General features: G+C 53.2%; 1 protein-coding gene across 1 annotated transcript; it reads left to right on the top strand.

Moving 5' to 3' along the window:
* Positions 1-3772: 3772 nt before the first annotated feature.
* On the top strand, positions 3773-16590 carry GATA5 (GATA binding protein 5). Its single transcript, XM_033010352.2, has 7 exons — positions 3773-3927; positions 4597-5199; positions 7273-7439; positions 12950-13075; positions 13934-14021; positions 14610-14734; positions 15760-16590. Exons 2-7 carry the CDS (start codon positions 4680-4682, stop codon positions 15913-15915), a joined length of 1182 nt encoding a protein of 393 aa, XP_032866243.2. The 5' UTR covers positions 3773-3927; positions 4597-4679; the 3' UTR covers positions 15916-16590.
* Positions 16591-19837: the final 3247 nt, after the last annotated feature.

The raw sequence follows: 19837 nt of genomic DNA, 5'->3' as shown, positions 1-19837 counted from the left end.
CCACTGTGGGGCACCGGCTTGGGTTCGACTTTAAGGTCGGAGCTTGCCCCCCCCCCCGGCACTCCCGAGGGCTGCGACCTGCCCCTGAGCCCCCCGGGGGAGGAAGCTGCAGCCCGGGCGAGGCAGAGGGAGGAAAAGGGACTATTTAATTAATTGCCACCTCCCGATGCACCCAGGGGGGAACGTGAACCCACGGTTCCCCACTCAGGGCGCGCCTTGCCTCTCCCCTACCCGGTGCAGCAGGAGCGGGTACGTCTCTGCTCTCCTCTCTTCACTTTATTTTTCTTTTCCCCTGGTTTTCGTTGGGGAGGGACGGAGAGGGAAAGCTAAAAGATCCCCTCGGGCACCGCGCAGGATGCTCCCACGCGTCCGCCCCCTCGCAGCACTCACAAATCAGCCGGAGCGGGATTAGGGACGAGGGGCCGGGGCGCCGGGCAGTCTGTCCCGGCCCGGGGGAACCTCACCTGGAGGGGCCAGGGCTCCCCTGGGAGCTGTGCCGAGCCGCACCGGCCCCGCTCGGCCCCGGCCGGGGGGGGGGGGGGGGGGGCGGGAAGTGGGGACCTCATCGTAACCCCCTCCCTCCTCCAAAATGTGGCCGTATCCCCCAGAAAGAGCGTGGCCAGCCCGTTTAATAGATCGTGAGCCCGATAAGGGATGTGCACCGGTGGCAAAGCTCCCGGCGGGTACCGTCGGGGTGACATCGGGCTCTCCCGGGAGATCTTCCCGCCTGTCCCTGCTCCGGACGGGTCTGGAAGAGAGAGTCTGTGCTCTCTTTCGGGGTGTCCGGGGATCACCTACCCCGCTGCTTGTATTAGGGGTGCCCGTCTAAGCCTCGCCGTCAGCTCGGTCTCCGACAGAGATGTCCGGCACCCTGTGCCCGGCTGCCACGTCGAGGGTGCCCTCAGCGGGGCGGGGAGAGCCGGGGAGCCCCTGCCTGTCCCCGCGGGAGGATGTCCACGCAGCCCGGCCTCCCCGTGTACCGGCACCCCGGTGCACAGCGCGAGGGCTGAGGATGGGGCATCGCCACGCTGGCACCGGGGCCACGCCGGCACCTTCCCTCCCTGTTTCACCTAAAGCATCGCCCACGCCGGTCCTTCCTCCAGGGAGGACCCCCACACCCCCCACCTGCCCGCCCCGTTACCGAGCGCAGCCCGAATTTCTACAAACACTCAAATCGCAGCGATAGGGACGCACGTTGGGAGCGCCGGCTGTGCGTCCCCCCCCCCCACCCCAGGCAGCCCCACGAAGGCCTCACGGGTGGGTGGCACCAGCCCGGGCCGGTGCCCTACTCGGACCGGAATACGGGGCCGGTCCAACGGTGACAGCCGCTGGAAACCCCCCGGTGCCGGAGCACCTGCCCTCAGCGCTGCTCCGCGCCCGCGGACGCTGATTTGCGCGGCGGCGGGAGGAGCCGCCCGTGGAACCCACCGCCCCTCGCCGCGGCCTCGGGTCTCCACTGCCCCGTGGGGGCGAGAGCCAGGCAGCTCCGGCACCGCCGGGAATCAGCTAACGGTACCGCCGGCAGAAAGTAGGTTAAAAAATTGGTACAAAAAAAAAAAAACCAAACCAAACCAAACCAAAACAACCAACCAAACAAAAATGCCCGAAACCAACTGGATGGGTCTGAACACAGACACGCAACACGTCCACGGGCAGGTTTTCGCGCCCGGTTGTTTCCTCCGGCGTGAACGTGCTCACAGGGTAAATCCCTCCGGATTTAGCAGCGCTTCGTTTCTTTCAACGTTTTCACATTTATTTGAGCGCCAGGAGAGACCGGACCTGGCAGTTCTCACGCATTAAGAAAAAAAAAAAATAGAAAAAATCACAGTTAAATAACACCTTGAAATTGTAAATTCGGGAAACCCAAGCGTCCCCACGGCTTCACCCCGCTTTTAACAACTGAAACGAAACGAAGGGAACCTCGGCGGCAGCTCAGCCCCAGCCACAGAAGGGTTGGGGCCGTTTTCCCGCTGGGACGTTTCTGCCCGTTCAGCCGCGGGGCTTGCTGAGCAGGAGCCTCCCCGGATTGTTATTTTATTTTTTTATAGCTTTTTATTTTTTCACTTTTCTTTTTTTTTTCTTTTTTTTTTTTTTTCCTTCTCTGCGGGCACAGGGATACCCTGCGAGCCGTAAAGGGCCGCGCTTTCGCCAGCAAATAAATACATCTCCAGCCAGTTGCGTTGCATTATTCCGAGGGAAATAGCTGGCATTCCTGCATCAGTTTATTTTGGAGCTGAAATTTCCCACCCTTCCCGCAGCGCTGGCCCCTGCGGAGCGGGGGCTGGACGGGGTCCCCCGGGCGCCGGGACCCCACCGCCGGGCAGCGCTCAGCCGGGTCCCGGGGGGGCTCCCGGGGCCGAGGGGGGCCCGATCCTGTCAGTAGAGGCCTGTAGGCAGCAAAGCTCTGTCCGCCCGTGGATGGAGCAAGCGGTTGGTGAGACTCGCCGAGGCGCTTTTTTTTTTTTTTTTTTTTTTTTTTTTTTTTTCCGCCGTTTCTCCGAGGAGGACGGAGTCGGTGCTCTGGGGCAAAGGCGCAAAAATTCCCCCGCACGCCCCGGAGGCAAAACCCGATAACGATGACATTAGTTCCTCGCCCCGGCGGCGGCGGGACCAACCTCGCTTCCCAGCGCCGGAGGAGCGTTAAATCGGCCAAATCACCTGGGTTAAGCGGACAGTGGGGACTAAGTGCTCCTTCCCCTCCTGCCGTCCCTTCTCGGGCTCACACCGACGGGGGAAAGCGGGGAAAGGGCTTTTGTCCCCGTCGCAGGGCCAGAGCCGCTCGGCCGGGGCAGGGGGGTTGGGGGGAGGACCCTCTCCGCTGCCCCCCCAACCCCCCAGGGAGTAGCAGAGCCCCTGCAAGAGGGGCATCCCAGGGCCCAGCGGCCCCGACGGGACGGTGAGGGGCCAGAGCGTTGTTCTCAGAAGTGGCCCCGACCGGGCAAATCCGTCTTGAGCCCCGGACACGGCCGGGCCGGGCTGGCTGCAAACATCGCCCGAGGCTCGGCGGGACCGTGGGCCGCTTGAGGAAGGCAGGGCGGGCTGGGGGGCAGGCTGGTATGACACCCCCCCGCCCTCCCTTCCCCCTTAGTATCGTGTTTATTACAAAGCAGGGCCGGAGCGCTCTCTCGGAGCAGAAAAACCTCCGCTACCCGAACCCTCCCCGCCGGAAAGTTTTCAGTGTGTTCCTCAGCATCTACCGGCGGCCCCGGGTGGGGGGGGGGGGGCGCGGGGTGGGCATCACTTCCCGCCGGGGTGCCGGCCCGACACCCCCACCCCTCTCCAGAAATGCAGCGAGGTTTGCAAAGCAGGGAGCCACCCCCCACCCCTCCCCGGGGGGGACACGGACACACACCTCCAATCTTGCGGGTGGGGGAGGTGAGGGGGTGCGTGGGGCGGGACACCCTCGGGGGGCCGCATCCTGCCCCCCGCGGCCCCACGCCAGGGGGGAGCCGGCGAGAGCGTCCCCAGCGCCGGGAGCGGAGCCTGCGGGGCTTCTCCCGTCCCGTCCCCCCCCCCCCCCCCCCCCCATCCCGCCTTGCCGGGAGGCGCCCAATCCTGGCCGGGACCGGGGTTACCCCGCCGGCCGTCACGTGGGCCGGGCCGCACCGGGACCCGCCGTAAAGAGCCGCCGCCGCCGCCGCCGCCGCCACTTCCCCGCCGGGCGCACGCAGGGACGCACCCACGGGAGACAGCGGCGGCGGGAGGGGAGGGACCGGGGGAGGGCAGCCCCTGCCTGCCAGAGGGTCTTGGTTGTTTTGTTTTCTTCTCCTCCCTCCCCCCGTAAACTTTATTCCTTTTTTTTTTTTTTTTTTTTTTTTTTTTTTTTTTAAATCATTATTATTATTCTCCTGGGATTTCCCTGGATGGTCTAAGCGCAGCTTCATGCCCACCCGGCCATGCCCGGCTCCGCTCCCGGCCCGCTGCCATGTGAGTACCTGTGCGGGAGGAGCAGCCCGGGACGGGGTGGGGGTGGAGGGTGGGCGGCCCGGGGGTGGGATGCTTTCACGGTGCCCCGCGGCTTGAGCCCTCCGCCCTCAAGGAGAGGCCTGCCTGAGGGTTATTTTGCTTTTTAACAAAAAAGCAGACCCGCTGGTGCATGGGGAACACCGGGGATGAGCTGGGACCCCGCTCCCGCCCAGCCCGGGTACCCGAGGGGCCGCCGGCCGCCTCCCCGCCAGCAAGGCCCCAAGGCGAGCTCCAGGCCCGGGACTCGAAAAAGATAGACGGGAAGGGAAACACTTTGGTGGGGGGAAAAAATATAAAAATAATTAAAAAAAAAAAAATTTTTTTCGGCCCCCTGGAAGTGCTCAGGCGGGCGGTGAGAAGGTGCCGGCGGTGCCGCTGCCCGTTGCGCCGAGGTTATTTCTCGCCGTGGCTCGGCCGCTGCTCTCGGCCCGGCGCAGCGCGTTTCCCCCGCGGGACGAGGCGACCAGAGGAAAGTTGAAAGGAAAAAAAAAAAAAAAAAATTAAAAAAAAAAATTACAGCTCCTGCTTGAGGGAGGGAAGAGGCGCTTTCGCCGTGCGAAGGGCTCCGGGCCGCGGGGTCCCGGGCTCTGCCGGGGTCTCAGCCCGCGGGTCTCGGCTTTTCCCCCCCAGGTTCCTCTGAGTGAGCCCCTCGGCAACTCCGGGGCGCAGCCGGCCGGGCCCTGAGCAGCCTCCGCCGCCGCCGAGGACGGAACATGTATCAGGGGCTGGCCCTCGCCCCCAACCATGGCCAGTCGGCTTATTCCCACGACTCCAGCAACTTCCTCCACTCGTCGGCCGGCTCGCCCGTCTACGTGCCCACCACCCGGGTACCCTCCGTCCTCCAGACGCTGCCCTACCTGCAAAGCTGCGAGCCGCACCAGAGCCACCTCGCCAACCCCCCGGGCTGGGGGCAGAGCAGCGGCGAGGCCGCCGCTTTCAACGCCGGCAGCCCCCACCCGCCGTCGGGTTTCTCCTACTCCCACAGCCCCCCGGGCAGCAGCCCCCCGGGTCGCGACGGTGCCTACCAAGGGCCCCTGCTGCTGGGCGGCGGGGGCCGGGAGCAGTACGGTAACGCCTTGGTGCGTTCCGTTAACGGGTCCTACTCCAGCCCCTACCCCGCCTACGTGACCCCCGAAATACCGCCTTCCTGGACGGCCGGACACTTTGAGAGCAGCGTGCTGCACAGCCTGCAGACGAGGCAGGCGGCTTTACCCGGCCGCAGGTCCACCTTCGGTAGGTCGCCGGTCGCCCCTCACCGTCGCCTCGGGGCACGCCGAATCGTTTCCCGGCTCTCGGTTGCCGGGTCGGAACCGTCATCATCCTCCCCGGCCCCTCTGGGGAAGGAGGGGATGATTTTAGCCAGTGATGGAGAGATGGTCCGGGCATGGGGTGTGTGTGGCTGACCCTGGACAGAGGTGGGGGGTGTGTGTGGGGGGGTGTGACGCGAAGGGCAAAGACCACGTTTCAAAGGAGAGCAATTCCCCCGCAGGACAGAGGAGCAGAGGCCGTTCAACTCCTTTCCCCCCCCACCCCCCCTCCCCCCCAATATATCCTTCCCACAATATCGACTTTGTGCCTGTGCTTCAATACTTACCCTTGTGTTTAAATTAGCGGGGCAGATTTATAGCTCCCTCCCTTTTAAGTAATTTATTGTGGTAAATTAGTTTATATTTGAACAGACTCTCGGTCTCCTAATTCGCCTTCGCCCAAACAGGTCCGCAGCTGCATCGCTCTGCGGCCTTTGGAGAGACACTGAAACGCACTCAGGCGTGGAACAATAAACCTCACTTCAATTCGTTTGCATCCACACCGGAGAGTCCTTTTAAACCAAGCCCCGAGCAAATAAAATTTTGGGCTTGATTTAAAAGGACTCTCCGTGCGCAGGGTTTATAACCCCGGGGGTGTTTCACCATCCTCCTCCGGCGGTGGTTTGCAAAGTCCTTTAAAAGCCACTTCAAGATCTCAGCCGCGTTATCATCTTTACTGCGGTAAACCGAATTATCTTATCTTTGCCCCAAGAACAAAGTTAAAGCAGGGAAGCAGCCCCCCATCCCCGCCGAGCTGCCCCCCCGCCTCGGCTTTTCCTCCCACGCCGGAGGTGCTCGGCAGCGGTTTCTTTCCAGGATTTTCTCTTTGTCTGGGAAAATCCGTTGCGTTGTGCGGGAAGGGATCGCCCCGATCCTGCCGAAGGAGGTGATGGCGCAAAAATCTCTTCTGCACTTTAAATTTGGTGATTTGGGATCCGGAATAGTGGCCGCCGTCCTCTCTGTCGTTTATTTTTGCTGTTGAATAGTGTAAACTGCTCTTAAGTAGCGTAAACTATTCTTCTTTCATTTAATGAATTATTGCAACTTTTTGATTTTTTTTTACTTTTTGCACTTTATTTTTATTTTCCATTTTCCCCTTTTTAATTTTTGTTCTTTTCCTTTTTTCTTTCCGTTGGATCATTATTAATACGATCGAAGATGATCAAAAATATAAGCGCATTTTTCTTCGGAAGAAAACAACATTCCAGGCAAAGGAAGTGATTTCTAAAAGAGAGAGAAAAGCGGCAGGAGGAAAAAGACCGATTCTCAATCGAGGGGTCCCTCGTTTTTGCTCCGGGCTGCCCGTTTCCCGCGGAGCCGGCCCGGGGACGGTGCTCGGAGCCGGCGGCTCCGCGGTTTCTTCTCGGGGCTTTCGCGGGAGGGGCGGGGGGGGAAGGCGGGGGGGAAGTGAGAAAAAGCCTCTCTAGCAGGATTTTGGGGCCTCTCCAGCAGCATTTTTTTTTGAGGTGATGCTCTCCCGGGGAGCCTCGGGTACCCCGCGGCTGCCAGCCCGGGGCGAGCGGAGCCGCAGCCCGGCACCGCTTCGCGGGCAGCCCCGAGCCCTTCCCCAGCCGGGCCGTCCCCACCGGCCAGCGATCTTGAGGGAAATGAGGAAAATCACCTCATTTTGCCCCACTTCAATTTATTTTTGCAGCTCGGTGCAGGGATAACACTGTGCTCTCCCGCCCGTTCCCATCCCAAGGAGACCCCAGCGGTGCTTAGTCCTTTGGGGACTTTTGGGGAAGGGATGGGGGAGTATGCTATCTTTGAGCAAAATATTAACTGATTAAAGTGTGGAGGGAATAAAGGGATTTGTTCCACACTTTGTAGGGTGGAAATAAACTCCCCCCAGGCAGGGATTACTCCTTGAAGGGGAGTATTGGGGCGCAGAGGATTAGGGACCCTCTCTTGCAGGGTCCCCGTGGGCAAGTTGGCCCCCGGGGTGACCCTGTGGGGTGGAGACGGCTCCTGACCCACAGGCCTTGGGTGTCTCTTCCAGAATACCTGGAGGAATTCCCCGGGGACGGCCGGGAGTGCGTGAACTGCGGGGCCATGTCCACGCCGCTCTGGAGGAAGGACGGCACCGGGCACTACCTGTGCAACGCCTGTGGGCTCTACCACAAAATGAATGGCATCAACCGGCCGCTCAAGCCACAGAAGAGGCTGGTAAGAAGGGGAACCCCCCCCCAGGGACCCCCTGTTCCACCCGGGGGGGGTGGCTGGAGGGCAGGAGCTGGGGGGCTGTCGCGGTGCCCGCGCTGTTGGGGTCTCCGTACTTGTGTTAGGGCCTGTTTGCCCCTCGATTCTCTCACAAATAAAATGCCATCGGCAGCGGCAGGAGCCTCTTGGTGCGATGCAGAGCTGGCTGGGGTCAGGAGTGGAGTGAAGCCAGAGGGATGGCTGCCCCGGCACGGCCGGTGGGCAGCGCGGAGAAGGAACCGGAGGGGTCCCGGGGCTGCCCGGAGGGGCTGCACTGCAGCCGAACGGGGGGGGCGATCAGCCCTGCCTGCGGTCCAGGGCTCTGTGGGCTTCCCCCAGCTCCCTTCCCGCAGTGGGTGCATTGCTTTTTTATTCTATAATAATAATTATTATTTCCTAGTTCTGCATGCAGACACACACAGTCTAGGCAGGGCTGATCCTGAGCTGGCCCGGGCAGGTTTGCGGCCGCTCGCAGTGGGAGCAGGATGGGGCCCAGTTTCCCCAGTGCCTTCACCCACCCGCCTAAGGGCGAAAGTTGAGGTTTGGTAGTTCCCAGTTTCTCTGCAGGTTAAAGCATTAATTCCCCCCCTCAATGCGATATTGGGCTTCCTCCAATTGGAACCTCATCGTGAGAGAGGAAAGGCGCCTCCTTTTTTTTTTTTGTAGAGTCACTTTGGGATGTTTAAATTTGGTGGTAACAGTTTTAGTTTCAGAGGTTGTCGTCAGAAGCCGTCATTACAAACAGGATGTTTGTTGGAGCCGTGCTGGGGAACAGCTGGGAGCTCCTTTTGCTTTCACTCGGGGTGTATTCCTACAGTTATTTTTTTGCACTGCAAACCAAATTATTAGCAATAACCCAGCAGTGACAAGTTTCTGTGTAAGAAAACTATTTAAAAAAAAAAAAAAAAAAAAAAAAAGTTGGGATTGAGCAAGATGTTTCATTCTGATTCCAAACCCGGAAATGTGACTCGATTTGCAAAATGAAATGAGCAGTGGCTCCATGGAAAATCACCCTGTTTTGTTCATCACATCAAAATCGAGGCAATTCTGTGAAACATTTAGCATTATCTGACAGGATTTACCTGACTTACCAAAAGCCTCCTGGTCTCTTTGAAAATAATGACATTAAATTTGCACCCCAGCAGCAGGCTCTGGTCACTGCTGTGCTGCAAATCTCAGAGTTACACTGCTGATTTCTTCAGAGCAAATACAATCTGTGCATAGAGAGATAGGTGCAAACTGGTTTAAATCCAACTCTACATTTCAGACTGGCATCAAAATGCAATTCTGGGTGAATTTCCAGGGGTTTTTTGAACAGCTTTTCCCCAAAGGAATTGGAGAGGTCTTGCTGTTATTCAGTATTTTATTTTGGCGCGTGGGAAGGGAGACAGCCTTGTGTTGCCTGCATCCTACCTGCCGGCACCCCGAGCTCCCTGCCTGCTCCTCTGTCATTGCTGGCAGAGCCCCATACGTAGCACCCATGGGGCATTTTTGGGCAAATATTTCAACAGCATTTTCTGGTGGAGAACACTGGTTCGCAGAATTAAGACCGTTTCCCAGGGATGAATAAATCTTGCTGGGAATTATCAGGACATTTCCAACATTTTTTATTATTATTTTGTCAATTAGTATAATAATGATAAAGCCCAAATGAATAAGCTGATTCTTATCCAGGGGAAACGTTTCAGTAAGGTTGAAATACTTGAGATGATTTTGTTTCATGGGTTAGAAAAGAGGCTGCAATTTTGACTTCCTGTCCTGACTTTGGAATGAAACATTTCAAACTCTTGGTTCAAACTCTTGGATTTTTCCAAGGGTTTGAAATGTCATGTCACAATAAATTCTGCCCCGTCAGAGGAAGGAGTATCCAATGATGATGGACAAGAGGGTGCCAGGCGTACTCCACAAATCCACCACCGAGGGAGCGACCTGCACCCCTGTGGTTTAGGATGTTTCTTCCCCCAAACAACTTCCATGGTGGGGGATCTCTTCCCTGCTCATAACCTCACCCCCGCGGGCTGGGTGGGAGCAGAGCGGTGAACGTGGTGACACACCGTTGCTCTAGGAACAATGAAATCAGTTGTTTCACAATGTGGTGAAATACAGACACGAGAAGGAAAAATAGTTGCTTTTGTCCTTTACATTATGACCTTTGTTCTGTAAGTAGACGCCGCGCTGGGAGTTATTCTGACTTCTGTTTTCACAAAGCAAAGTCCCGCTGAAAGCCCTGCTGAACGCAGCATGGCCCCGATAACACTGCAGGAGTGATGTCCTGCAGCTCGGTAGCGCTCAGCCTGCTTGTGCGTGGGAGAGGGCAAGCAATAGAAGTGTAGTTTCCAGTTCATTTTTTGTTTCTTTTTTTGAGATAAGGGCAACATCCTCTACACAGCAGGGACAGCTGTTTTGCTACAGCCTGTGTCTGGGTTCAAAGCACCGTGGCTTTCTGCAGAAAGGATTTATCTTAGGGGATGGGAGCAGCGCTTTATTTTAAGCAGTATCTTTTCTAGAAAAAGTTTCTTGGTGCGTTTCACAAGACGATACCTTAGACCCGCTCCTGAAAAACAAAACACTTGTACCGTCCAGGAGCAGCCAGTGGAGGTGGATAGCTCCATCCTGGTGCAATTCCCCCGTGCTAGGAGCAGAGCTGTGCAGCGCGGGGGGCTTTTGCAGCCACCGTCGTGCGCTCAGCAGCTCCCGCACCATCCTGAGTCCAAGGACTAACCTGGAGTTGAGTTTTGCCGGCTTGGCTCAGGGGGTATTTTTTCAGCCTGTCATTTTTACAGTTTGCAATGCGTAGTGGGCTTGGTGACACTTTTGGAGAAGGTAGGGATGGGACTGGGGACAGCCCTGGGACAATCTGCCCTAGAGCCGTGCAGCGTTCATGGTGCGTGCCTTGGCTTTCTCCTAGCTGTCAGGTCCTGCAGCTCCCTTGTCCTCCAAGGTGCAGGTTTCCCCAGAGCAATGGTAACAAAGGCAAATCTCAGAGGATGCTGCTGCCTTTGGCCTTGAGCCTCAGATCTGCCCACTTTCAGGAGCTGAGCTTGGGTATCTCAGCAGGTTTTGCTGCAACCTCTTTCCTATCAACACCAGATCCCTCTGTCCTGCCGGTAAGGGGGACAGAGAAGGGTTGTATAAATCTGGAGGTTCAGAGACTTCTTTTTTTTTTCCCTGTGAAATCCTGTGGTTTCATTTCCACCTTTGAAAATTAGGTGAAGTAGTGTCTCTGATGGCTTTGGGCTCCCTTGGAAGGACTTGCCCTGCTGGCTCTGAATTTTTCAGGCTCTCCAAGCAGTGCTCACACACGGTTGATTCGATAGGCACCAGCTCACCATTCCTTGAGCTTATCAGCAGCACTTGGCTGTCAAGCCCGGTCCATGAAGAGTTTTTGTTTGAGTGTATGCTGCATTTGTATAAATAAACACTGGAGCACAATGTTGAAGTCAACAACTTCCTAGACAAGGTCAGAATGGTACAAAGGCAGTCGGGTGGAGGCAGGCATAAATGCATTTTCTTTTAAGGGAAACTGCTGGGAAACCAGCAGTTAATGTATTGTGCCCTCGTCCTTCAGTGAGCAACAGTAGCCTTGACTGTCTCTTTCTTGCTAAGCTGGCAGGTTGTGGTGCAGGGCCAGGTTCTTGTGGGGTTTCTGGGGTTTTAATTGTGATCTTTGGTCATAGAGGATGGTTTCTGCTCTCTGGCTGTGTGAGGAGGAGGCAGCCGACGAACTGATGTGCAGGAGATGCAGAAGGCACATGCCACTGCCCCAGCAGAAAGCCCACGAGCAGGTTGCGTCGCAGTGCTGGCAGGGTGGGCAGAGCTCTGGCAGGGCTGGCATCGCCCTTGGGCCACCGGAGCCACAGGTCTCATTGCCACCTCGTCTGCAAGCCACAGACAAAGCGTTGTATGAAATAGGGTTAGAGTGTCCCTCCCTCCCAGGGACATGCCATGGTCCAGAAATCTCGGGGCTTTCCAAAGGGATTTGCGTTGGTCTTCCTCCATCCACAGGTGGTGACAGATCTCACCATCCCACTCCAGGCACAGTTACCCCAGGAATGAGCTCCTCCAAATTCCCCTTTGCACCCGTGGCAGGAACTGGATTTTCAGCTCCAGCGGCTGAAAGGCTTTAAGGAAGCTCTGTAGCTGCTCTAGGATCTTGCTGTGCCACCATGACCCATATTAGGGACAAGGATTGCTGTCCCCTCCTCTGTGCCAGGCTTGTCAGCTCACACCTTGGTGTATTATTACTTTTTGCCTGGTTATTTCTTGAAAGCTAAATAATTTCCAAAGCAATACCATTATTTGTGAATAGTTGCTGAGACCTCTTTGCTGAGCAACGAGTGAATCAAAGCTTGGGCATGTCACTGGTGTCTCTTGAAACTCAAAGCTGATCTTTATTTGACTGCTAACCTTGTAAAAACATTTCATTTTTATTCCTACTCTTCCCACCTCATTTGTTATATTGCTCAGTCATGATATCAAGCAATAATGGAAGAATAAACAAACAGCGAGTTCTTTATTGCCTGCATCACCTATCGTCTGCTTTGAGAGGAATCAAAGTGATTTTTCTCAAGGCTGAAGAACACATTCAAACACCTGAATGTGGAGAGACTGTTATGTTATTTATGTCACTGGTATCTTATACTTAATGAAGTCTTTTACTGAAATAGTTTCAATGCCTAGTGTTAAGAGACTTTCAAATTAAATGCCTATTGAGTTGACAGGTCTGTATATAGATACTTGTGAATTTTCCAGTGGCTTGGAGTACAGTTATCAGAAATGACTTTGCTGCTTCTGCCAGAATATTTTCCTTCTACGCTCAAAATTATTAACATTTCAGAGCCAGCGATCACTGCACTCACAAAATATGTCATTAATTAATGTTTGCACGGTGTTTCTGCAGCCTGTAAAAGAAGAGATTATTTGTGAGACGTGCAAAGAATAACCTCCCTGGTCCCATCATCAGGCCAGTTCAGTTTGGTTCTGCTCAGTTCAGCCAACTGATTCCAGTTGTCTTAAACCAGAGATTAACTGGGATGTTGCTAACTTTAGTGGTAGTTTTGAGTGCAGAAAACCAAAGAACTCACCTTAAGCATGAGGAGTTTTCTTTGTGTGATTAAAGCCTGGCTGGCATTTTCCATCTCTTTCTCCATCTGAATGGATCTCCTGGAGGAAAGTTGTCTGTGCTCTGCGTCCTGATCACTTCCAGCAGATTTGCTAGAAGTTTGTGAAATGAGCTGTAAGGATATTTTCCAGGTTTATCAGGCTCAGTAAAAAAAAAAAAAAACAAAAAAAAACCACTTGCAAATTAGAGTGATCTCATTTGAATGTAATTTCTTTGATCTGAATTTAGCTATTGCGTGTGTTTCACATTTTTCAGGAAATTGGTGTAATTGGAGATTTTATTTTTATATGAAAGAAAACTTCCCAATTAATCATTCCTATGTGTACATTCATGTGTGTGTTTTCTTGTTTTTAAGTCTTCATCTAGACGTGCTGGCCTATGTTGCACTAACTGCCACACCACCAATACCACCCTCTGGAGAAGGAACGCCGAAGGGGAGCCCGTCTGCAACGCCTGTGGGTTGTACATGAAGCTCCACGGGGTGAGGAGTGTGTCCACACTGGGAGGGACCCTTTGGGCACTGGGATCACCGCCCAGCAGGTCCAGGATATCAGGTCTGGAGGGACCAGCCTCTAAACTGGACCCAGAAGAGCCGTAACCCAGTCCTGTCTCCTTGAAGAGTTAAAAGCTTAGTCTACTGAGGTTCTCCAGAATAAGGCTAAGGGGGTACTGGAGCACTCTCGGGAGGTACCTGCAGAGAAGAGAGATTTCTGGCACTGGGTGGCTTTTCATTAGGTTGTTTGCCAAGTTATTCCCCAAAAAGAAAGCTTACCTGTCACCAGTAGCTGAAGACTGAAGCTTCCCAAACCCAGACTGGAGATAAGGAGCATATTTCTTCTAGATGTGGTAATTAAGAATGTGTGAAAGATGCTAAGGAGTCCACATGGAGGCTAGCTGATAACATTTATCCACAGAGGATGGGAACTGTTGGTGACGTTTCCATCAGCCAAAGAGAGGACTTCATCCCTCTGTACAGGCCTCCTCAAACTTCTTCCATAAAGGCTAAAGTCTCTTTATCCCATAACAATTCCCTCTGAGCCATGTAGGCTCTCAGTGTGTCAGTGTAATTTAATAGGGTAATGTCATAAAGGTCACTAATAAATCAGGAAAAGGAAAATAGGAAATAAAGGAAAAAACAAAATTTGTGGGAAAGCCTTAGCTGTTAGCCTTATACATCTTCCAGCCAAGGCCTGTTGCAGAGAAAAATAGCACTTAGTGAAGGACAAGGACTTTAGGTGCTATGCATGAGCTACAGCATGTAAATAGGAGAGCAACGTGTGTGTGGGAAGAAGCTAAGTAAAATACAATATTAATAATGCCAAGCTTTATGAATGTCAAGGTACCACGACCTCTGGCCATGAAAAAGGAAAGCATCCAGACACGGAAAAGGAAGCCTAAAAACATTGCCAAAGGCAAAACCTCAACAGGTACAGTGTTTCTATGATCTGTCACGGTTACTTGTAGCACAATTTACCTCAACATGTCTTCTGCAAGAAATTATGATAATTAGAAAACAACATTCTGATTTTTTTTCCATGATGATTGATTTAGATGTAGGGCCTGTATTTATGCATAGATTTCACGTGGAAGGAGGATGCTGGGTGGGAAATCTCAGTGCTGTCATATTCCCATAAAGCTTCTCTGCACTGTGGGCACCCACATCCAGCCCAGCAGTGCTCATGTTCAAGCAGATCTGGGCTAAATTCAGTAATGGGAAAAAAACGGGGCTAGGAATGGTGTGTTAAAGAATCAAGGGGAGGGTATTGTGATGCATTCAACATTATCCCATCTGGCCTGTACCAGCACCAGCACTGCCAAGCTGTGAAAGGGTGCTCCTCCTCTTCCATCAGCATCTTGCAGCCAGATATAAAGCCTCACCCTGACAGAGATGCAGTAGGGAAAGAGAACAGTAGAGTCGTGCCATGAGATGTGATGGTAGCCATTAAAATATAAATTTAATTAAAAGCAGATTTGCACCAATGTTGCTTCACTGCCCTGTACCAATTGCCTTCCAGGGTCTACGACTTCGGCCACTAACTCCCCTTCTTCCATCACGAACTCAGACAGCACGGTCACTTTAAAGTCAGAGCCCAGCACAACCTCACAGTATCCCGGACAAACCATCGTGTCGGTGTCCCAGGTAAGGCACAGGGGCCCACAGTCATCGCCTGCGAGGGTGGATGCTCCACACGCCTCGGTAGTCACTCACCTGGGGGTGTCTTGACGAGGCTAAGCAATTAGCTCATCGCACTGAGGGCCACCAGCCTGATGGACTGCCTCAGGCTGAGGAAAGCAGGGAGTGTGAGCCAAGATATTGTGGACCAGAAAGGGCTCCAGCCTGTTGGCTCTCCATCCCCACCTTGCAGTGGGGAACTGGGAGGTCCAAGCCCTCTTGCCACGGAGGTGATTGGTGGTGAAACAGCTTTGGCACAGAGTTGGGTTTAATTCCCATCTCCTGCCATAAAATCTTGCGAGTTACAACTGTCAAACTAGTGGGATCAGCCCAAGGTGGAGACCTCTGTAGCTCCCAAGAAAAGGCTCCCTGGGCATATGTTATCTGCACTTTATAGCCCTGAGGTGCTCAGCGCTCACAGAGCTGTAACGCTGTCAGAGACCCCAGGTTGCAAGGGCTGTAATTCTACCCTGAGGATTTCTTTGGAGTGGGTTGCTATTTTGTCTTGGCAAAGGGAAAAATGGCTCAAAATCAACCTGCACATCAAAATTTTGTGACCTGACACTATCTTTATGCTGGGTCTAAGCAATTCCCGAGCTGGACATGTGTGCATGGAGGGGAAGCTCAGCTCCAGCACCCGAGTGCCTGGCGTGTCGCCAGCTGCGCTGTATGGGAAAGGGGGATTTTTGGCTGAAACCTATAAATCTGATTTGTGTTGCGCTCTTAAAAAATATACACGTGCCTAGAGATCTCCAAGATGGACATGTTTAGTTAATAAATAAATGCAGATGGGTGCCAGGATGTCTGCCCCTCTGAGGATGGAGCGCCCTTCCTGGCTCTGGGCTCCTCGGAAGGGCAGCAGTAGCATCAGGGATAACCCACCCTGTCCGTAATCCATCCCAGTCCAACCACCAAATTACGACAAGGGGGAGAGTGACCCGTTGACTAATAACAGACATTCTAATGACTTTCTGCTTCCCTCCCTGGGGCAGGCACAGAGCCAGTCAGACGAGGCACTGGCCAGCGGCCACAGCGAGTTCAAATTCGAGCCCGAGGACTATACCTTCTCCCCCACCACCATGGCCTCTCAGCCTGGGCTGAGCGTGCCGCTCCGGCAGGACTCGTGGTGTGCCCTGGCACTCGCCTAGGAAGCCCCAACCTCTAGCAAAAAGCCTCGGGACCAACATTTTCGGCTGGCCCTGCAAACGGCTGATGGGCAGGACAGGCTGTCCCAGTGCTTCGGGACTGCGGGGTGTTGAGCTGCGGCTGCGAGACAGGTTTCTCTTGGAGGATGCACATGGAAAACTTTGGCTGGACGGGGACAGGATGGCTCCGCTGTGGCACTGGCTCCCCAAAAAGCTCATCCTTGGCTGGAGTGACCCAGGGGTACTTCCCCGAGGCTGGAGCCCCAGGGCCACCTCCGTTTTCCCAGGGAAAGCCTTCCTCCTTTGAGATGAAACCAGCAAATAAATGCATCCCAGAATCTATGTTTATTCGCAGTGATTTCTCCCTCGTATGACTCCTCTGTGTGCAATTTATTCCACTTTCCAATAAAGACTGTAATAACCTGGCACCAAATAACTTAATTTTATTAAAATGTAAACTGTGTGGCCTCCCTTATGTTTTATCGGCCATAACAGGAAGAAAAGAAGGAAAAAAAAAAAAAAAAAAAGCAATGGTTGTTTTAAACATTTACTGTTTTGTATTAAAAATGATCATCTCTATAGAGTGTTAGCTTCTGAAGCATTTAGCATATCAACACTGAGCTAATGAGTCATACATGAAATAAACATGCTGGTTTTCCCTTTCCAGCTCCAAACAAAGATTTTTGAATTATTATTTTAGGCAAACCACATGACAGAAATGGTCAAAACCTCCCCATAATAAAAGAATACCAAAATTATGGTTTTCTTTTGTATTTCCTGACTGGTTTTGATACTGCCAACTCTGAGCATTGGAAAATCAGAAGTTAGTCCTCCAAAAGTTAAGAGAAAGATTTGAGTGACTGAAAAATAAAGGATGTGTTGGAGGTATATTTGTTTGCATCCAGTTTTGGAGATGTTTTGAATGAAGGATTTCCAGCTTTCAGCCATGTAAGGCAGAGATTCCTTTCTAATTATTTTAATGAAAGCCAAGTAGAAAATAATTTCTTGAAGTTGAGCTGTGGCATAAGATCATCAGTGATGCAAAACCCACATCACACCTCCAAAAGCTGGCAACAGTGCGTTTCTACAGTTTCTTGGAGCTGCCCCGGGGAGATGGGCAATGGGGAGATCTACTCCTCTGGGGGCATGCAAGGGATCCCTGAAGCTCCTGAGGAGCCTGGGGGTGAGGAGAAGATCATACTGAGGAGGGGAGATGGGTGGGAAATAAAGGGGGAGCAAGGTCATGAAGTTACTTCTATGGCCTGCTTTATTTGTTATTTCTAAATAAAATCCCCAGCCTGGCTGGACAACTATTTATGGCCAGGAAGCCGTCAAGTAATAGTTCCTTAATATAGAAGTTGACCTGTCCAGGGCTTCCTGGAGCAACTCTTCCTCTTGTCAGAAGAGATGGATCACTTGATTTTTATTATAAACAACAGGCTAAAGATGATCAGGGAGAGTGAATCTGACATCAAGTCACGACTCAGCTGAGATGGAGAAGGATGCTTCCCACCATGCAATCCTTGCTGGAGGAAAAGAGATGCTCCAGGCACTGGGGAGCATCGGTCTCCTCCAGTGATGCCATAGCTCTGTGGCTGGTCCCTCAATGTAGCCCTGTGTGGGCATGGGGGTTCAAGTCACCCTTTTATCAAAGCTCATGGATGAAAACTGTCTTTGGAGGAGTATTTTTTTTTTTTGCCTCCAGAGCTTCAGTAGCTGCTTGTGTCATGCCAAGCTCTAGTGCTGGGGCAGGGACCATCACGGAGGGGCAAGCCTCCAGCACCAGGCTCAGCAGTGGCACACCGTGTTTGCATGGCTGGGCTCTCACCGTGGATCCACGTCACCACCGTTTATTTTTCCACTCTCTGGCTTGCCAACATCCACAGCAGAGCCGAGCACAGCCATACAGCAGATAAGCCAGCAGCACAGGGCTGGCAGGGTGACACCGTCCCCAAATCCACCCCAAACTGTGCCTCTGGGAATCAGGAAAATGGGTGATGTGGCCTGGGCTCAGGCGACCTGCAGGCGCCCGAGGTGACGTGTCAGGACATGGGCGGGCAGGAGGGAGCAGGAGCCCTGGGCGTAGCATCTGTAACGCTCCCGGGCAGCTCCCCAAACCCCAAGCTGTGCAGGCAAAAAAAAAAAAAAAAAAAGGCAGCACAACACAAGTCATGGCAAGATGATTTCTACGGACGGTGGCAGGGGGTCCTCACTTTTTTGTCTGCGTGACCCCGAGAGAGAGAGTTATTTTAAAGGCAAACAAGAAGACCCAAACAATGCCAAGATGTTGACACCAGTGGCTCCAGCGGTTTTATTTATTGCCTGTTGGTAACCGTCGGCCGGGCGTCGGGATGGTCCGGGGGCTGGTGGCTGACGAAACAAGGCAGAAGGACAAGAAGTGAAACAACCAGGACGTGTGTAATTTTTCCTTCCTGCTCACTCCCTGCACTCACTGAACAGCATCATCCACAGCACTGGTTTTTCATTTCTTGGGGGTGTCTTCCAATCTTTTTCTTCTATTCCCAACGCTGGAGCCATCCCTGCAGATTTCTGTCTCCTAGTCAGCCCTAAAAGGAGAGGCAGTGCTGTCTGTAGAGCCCTGCAGGAGAGGAAAGCTTTCCTTTCCTCCTGGTCCTTGCACCCCCAGAGGAGCCAGCACCCTGGGAACTTCATCCTGTGCAAGTCCCAGCCTTGCAGCAGCCACGTACAGGAGGATCTATGCACCTTCAAGCCATTACCTTCCCAACCTACCATTTGAAGACATTCCCTAGGGTGTCCACGTCCCTTTGTACCCCTCATTACATGGCAAAGAGGAACATTTGCCCCTGCAGGTATGAACAAAACCACAAGAAAGTTTGGGTCTTCCCAGCCCACGCTACATCCTCAAACCTGCTCCTACAGCCTCGGGGTGCCTGGTTGCACAGCCCAGCTCAGCCCACAGGCTTGCAGGAGTTTGAACGGTTGGCGTGGCAGCAATGGAGGAAATCGGACCCCAAACTGAGGTTCAGGAGAACCAGACCCCCCTAGGTGATCTGGCGGTTATGGGCTTCCCACGCGGCGCCCGCTGCCCTGCCCTGCCTGACTCCAGCCAGCGGGCAGGAGCTGGTCAGACCCTGCCCACGCTGTGACCAGGCCTGTGACCACCACCTTCTGTGACCAGGCTCACCCCCCCAGCCCACCCCTAAACAAGGCTGATTTGCAGATGTGCTTCAGAAATCAACTTTTACTTCTCTTTCTCAAACTTTTCTCAATCCCCTCGGTGCTCTCTCCACTTCCCAGGCATGGTGTGTATTTGCTCTCTTACAGGTCTGGTGGCTTGTGGACAACTATTATCTTTACTGTTGTTGTACAGCTGCCTCAGAGCTATCAATTGCCTTTGTTCAAAGGTCACCTGCCCAGATGATTTTACAACATGACTGCAATGATCTACTCTATTTTGCACTTTATACTGATGCCACGGTGATTTTTACCCAGTCAGCGAGTGAGTAATGAAGCACTTGAGCCTATAAACACATCTTGTTCTTGTTTATGATCATATTAATAGCACAATAAAATCATTGCTCACCCAAGCAGTCACTTTCAAAAATAAAAATAAAGTTTGTTTCTTTTTGATTTCCGCATGGAAAATGGAAAGTTGTGGTTTAATTTCTGCTGGGAGCCCTTAGAGCCCCAGACTCTCTAATGGGGTGTCATTTTTATGTTGGAGCATGGAGAGCCATCATTTTTTCTGCGTTAAACACAGAAGTCTTCAGCACAACTTGTGTGGTAGCTCAGCTGCCAGCTGGGCTCTGCCTGAACTGCAAACACCACCCAGCTGGCAGATAGGTTTGGCTCTTCCTTTGCACCAGCTTTGGGGACACACAACCCCCAGGTGAAGCTGTGCACCAAAGTCCCTGGTTAGGCTGATTTATGCCAGCTGAGGAAC

The sequence above is a fragment of the Tyto alba genome, unplaced genomic scaffold (genome assembly GCF_018691265.1).
Source record: "Tyto alba isolate M040663 unplaced genomic scaffold, T.alba_DEE_v4.0 Super-Scaffold_33, whole genome shotgun sequence".
NCBI lineage: Eukaryota > Metazoa > Chordata > Aves > Strigiformes > Tytonidae > Tyto > Tyto alba.
This window is presented reverse-complemented; position numbering and strand designations above follow the sequence as displayed.